We start from the raw sequence: 4,289 nt of genomic DNA on the forward strand, positions 1-4,289 counted from the left end.
ATGAAAAATAGTGTAGAATGGAGGTGCTAATGTGTATATATGTATGCATAGATTAATAGGTAGATAGAGAGGTAGATTTAAACATTTTCAGTATTCCTCTATCAGAATTCTTCTCAACTCACATGGCTGCACAAATCATGGAAGGAATCGCAAACATGCATAGGTCCCTTGTCCCTCACTTCTCTGAAGAGGAGTGCAGGAATGGAGGCGGCAATCACCAGTGCCCACACCGCTGCCAGCACACGCGGTACCGTCTTTTGGGTGGTGATAACACTGACACGTTGTGGCCACAGCACAGCCACCAGCCTGTAGAGGCTCATCATCATAATGAGCTGGATGGAAGCGTACATGTTGGCTAGACACAGGTAGTAGAGGACCTTACACATTACATTCCCAAACACCCAGTTCTGTTTAACGAGGTAGACAATGAAAAACGGGGTTAAAGCCATTAGAAAGCCATCTGCGATAGCTAAGTTAAGGATGAGAAGAGTAGTGACAGATTGCTTTCGGGCTCGTGCCGCGATGCTCCAGATGACGAACAAATTTCCTGGGCAGCCCAGGAGAAAGATGAGGCTGAGGATGAAGGCACCCATAGATGTGGCAACTGGATTATCCATAATGGTTTCATTTCCTACAGCAGTGTTTGTCAAATTTGAACAATCTCTGTGGGCCATCTTTGTTTCCTGTCAAAGAGAATGATTCATTCGGTCACTTTATTACTCCCTTTTAACAAGAATACAGAAAATAGAGACAGCATCTCAGGGCTGCAGCAAGAATATGGCAAAGGAATAATAAATAATAATAAAAGTCTTCACCTCCTCCCACGAATGCCAGGCTTAAAAGCATGAATTTCATGCAGGAAAGTGTGGGAGTGTGGTGCAAGTGCAACAGGTTTTAACGGGGACTCTTAATTCCTGAACAAACGAGACCAGACATGAGTGGAAAGCACCAGTGAGTGTGTTGGTGTCAGTATTTAACCAGAGATTGTACTTTAGACTTCTGTGCTCCTTCTCTTCAGGGTCATTGAGGGAAGGTGATTTTTACACAAACAGAACCGAACACAACTAAAAAAAGAAATTTACTGGGAAGCTTCAAAATACAGTCAGGAGAGAATAGTATTAAAGTATTTAAATAGTATAAAATAGCATTATAGTATTAAATATACACTAAAAATGATATGCACTGTATGAGAAGTGTGTGGATACATGAGGATAATCACTTACTTTATTTTTATTTTTCTGACAATTAATTCGTTTACAGCCTAACACTTCATGTGAAACTGACACTCATTTTAAAATAATAGAGCACCGTGCTGTAGCGCAGACTACTGGCCAAGTGGTGAATAAATCAGTGAGATTTTCCCATTTTAACCAGCTGCAGCATTTATGCATTAGTCCAATATATTGTTTATCATTGCCCTGTGAGAGAAACACAGTCTCAGTATATTCATAGCAGTGGCATTGAAATGAACAGTTGTGTGTTGATATAATGTCTTGGTGCTAACACACATGTGTGTTCAAATGTGAAGTATATACGTATTAATAAGCTTTCTGACATTTACTTAAACCAGGAAGTTTTTTTTCCATTTGTTAACAGGATAATAACTTCAGTGAATGCATTTTAACACTGTGTCCCTTAGGTTGAGCAAAAGTTGCATTGAGTTGGTGTTTGGATCCTTGACTGCTATTTAATGTTTTTCAGTTACATGATGTTGTGTTTGCTGGTTCACAGTGTGGTAATGTGTGTCTGTTATTTGTAGTGGTTTCATCAGTATTTCTATGTGTGCCTTTCTGTGCCTTGTTCTACATGTATGCCTTGGTCCATTTTTATTTCCTTGTCTAGTACTTCCTCTTAACCATTACTCTTCAATTTTACTGTGAATCTTAGTTTTTTGTGTGTGTTTTGCTTCCTATCTGTCCCTCATTACTTTCACCCGAGCCTTATTTCTGACTATGTTTGCCATTCCCAACCAGCTCTTTGTATATAAATAGTCCTATCTTCCCTCTGTCCTTTCTTGTGGTGTAAACTTAGTATAATTACCTTGTAATTCCTGCAATAACTGACTGCAGGGCAATAGAAATTGGCCCTGTCGTACTGAGACAGTTTTATTTTGGGGGATTTGATGACGTAAACTAAGGTAATAAAAATATGTGTATGTATATCTAACATTTACAGCCCTGGAGACATTTATACATTAGCAGAGACACTTGATGTGTGAATATGCTCTCTGTAACTAACTGGAAGCCCATAGTTGTTCAAGAAAATGTACACAAGCGCCAGTTTAGAAAACATGTGTCAACATCAATTCTGATGTCAAAATAAATTTTAGCTCATACATCAAATGTTTCTCACATGTATTTTCTTTTTTTCCCCTCTCCAGCAGCTGACTTCAAGAATCAGAGTCCTTTCACATTACTGAAAATGTTTTTCAAAAAAAACGTGTCACTACATGATCTACACATCTACACTCTCTGTCACTCCAGTCAGGCAGTGTCAGTATGCCTCTGCGTATAATCAGGTACTCACACCTACACATGCTGAGCAAACCTGTTTGATATTTCTTAGCAAACTGTCTTGTAGTTGGTGTTTATTACAGAGTCAATAAGCGTGCAGTTGTTTTTAAAGTTAAGCAAGCTCACACAAGGTGAGACGACAGGCACAATCAAAGCAGTCAATATTAAGCTTTATGAAGATTTACAGCAGACTACTGCTTTAAAGCACAAATACATTTAGCATGTATTAAATGTGAGGAGGTGCAGGTAATTAAGGAGTAGTAGTAGAAATAGATTCTTTCTTATCTTTATAAAGTAGTAAAATTATTAAGAGACACTCTCCAGTTTTCTCCTGTTGCTTTTGTTTTAAGCACAACAAGTGATAAGTGAAAACAAAACTAAAAAGAAAATCATTTCTATCTTGAAAAAACCCATTTTAATAATCATATCGCTAATAATAACTATGAAGATTCTTCTAAAATAAATACATAGAAAAAAGATGAATGAAAAAAAGACCAAATTTAAATGTAGAGTTAATGATAAGTGTTTTCAGATTTCAGTTGATTTCTGCTTTTTTCTTGATTTTGAAGTAATGTGACCACATGACAGTTGTTTACAAAGAGCTGGTCAAACCTCATGGGCAGTGACATCAAAGCAGCAGTGGACGCTGTCACTGTTTTTTCTTGTTGAACTGTGCAACACCTACAACTTATACCAACTATAACCAGGTCATGGATAAATGACAGATTTTTTTTCTCCAGTTTCTATTACGCTTGTTGTCGCAGTGTTTCTATTTTCTTTGGTTTTTGTCAGCTTAATCTCTATTTTTATTACCATTTATACACACAGACCTTCCTGTTAAACCACATGATTAATAAAAACATGCCTAACTTAGAGGGTGTGTTTGTGTGCTCTGTGATTCACATGCATACCTATTCCACCCACAGAGAAAGGGGACGCGCACAGAAAGGGTACAACACATTGAACATAAGTGTCCAGAAATGTAGCTGTACCTGACATATTCATACTTTCAAAAACTCTAATATACATGAGAACAGTATCAGCCATGGAAACATGCAATATGCCATGCAGTCTCAAAATAAATATATAATTCACTAGGCTGCAGAAAATGAGCTATTGTAAAGAATCATTAATAAGAACAAACAAATCCCAGATCAGAAAAGAAAGAAAAGACTTACCAAGTTAAATGTAAATCCCAACACAGAAAAGAAAACACCATGTGCTTGAAAAGGAGTCTGAATATGTTAAAGATGTTGTAGTTTCTTCCTTTTCTTTTAACCTTTTGGTCCCACCTCACTTTCCCCCACCTACTTTCATTCTGTTTCTCTCTCTGAGCCCTCTCTCCATTGACTTGTCATGCTTGCTGTAACACGCAGGGAGCAGAGGAAGGTGTGTCCCCATTATGCCTCGCCTCTCTTGGCTCTGGTAGTTCGTCAACATTCTCAAGCAGATAAACCCAAAAGCAAACCAGTAAAAGGATAGTTCATCCAAATCCCTGTTCATCTCATTTCCACTGTTTTGTGCATCCAAAATGTTTCTAGACCTTTGCTGTCAAAGCAACAGTTGTTGTTTTAGAGGCATATGTCAAAACCTTAACTAAAATTTTCACTTTACTACTAGGACACACACACACCTTGCACCCATATGACTGTTGAACAAGAACACACATCCTTCGTGGTTTAGGGCTATAACTAGGGATGGGTATCGTTTAGGTTTTATCTGATACCGGTGCCAAATCGGTACTTTTGAAACGGTGCCGGTGCTTAAACGGTGCTC

The 4,289-nt window shown here is 38.0% G+C and overlaps 1 protein-coding gene across 1 annotated transcript; it reads right to left on the reverse strand.

Moving 5' to 3' along the window:
• Window positions 1-113: 113 nt before the first annotated feature.
• Window positions 114-3,822, reverse strand: LOC102214494 (leukotriene B4 receptor 1-like). Its single transcript, XM_005754435.1, has 2 exons — window positions 3,692-3,822; window positions 114-683 (listed from the first exon to the last, which is right to left on the reverse strand). Exon 2 carries the CDS (start codon window positions 672-674, stop codon window positions 114-116), a length of 561 nt encoding a protein of 186 aa, XP_005754492.1. The 5' UTR covers window positions 675-683; window positions 3,692-3,822.
• Window positions 3,823-4,289: the final 467 nt, after the last annotated feature.

Source organism: Pundamilia nyererei, unplaced genomic scaffold (genome assembly GCF_000239375.1).
Source record: "Pundamilia nyererei isolate P.nyererei 1_Seehausen unplaced genomic scaffold, PunNye1.0 scaffold00565, whole genome shotgun sequence".
Lineage (NCBI taxonomy): Eukaryota > Metazoa > Chordata > Actinopteri > Cichliformes > Cichlidae > Pundamilia > Pundamilia nyererei.

Bases quoted from the DNA above. Each gene is read 5' to 3' on its own strand.
- LOC102214494 (XM_005754435.1), bottom strand. From the start codon at position 674: ATGGCCCACAGAGATTGTTCAAATTTGACAAACACTGCTGTAGGAAAT.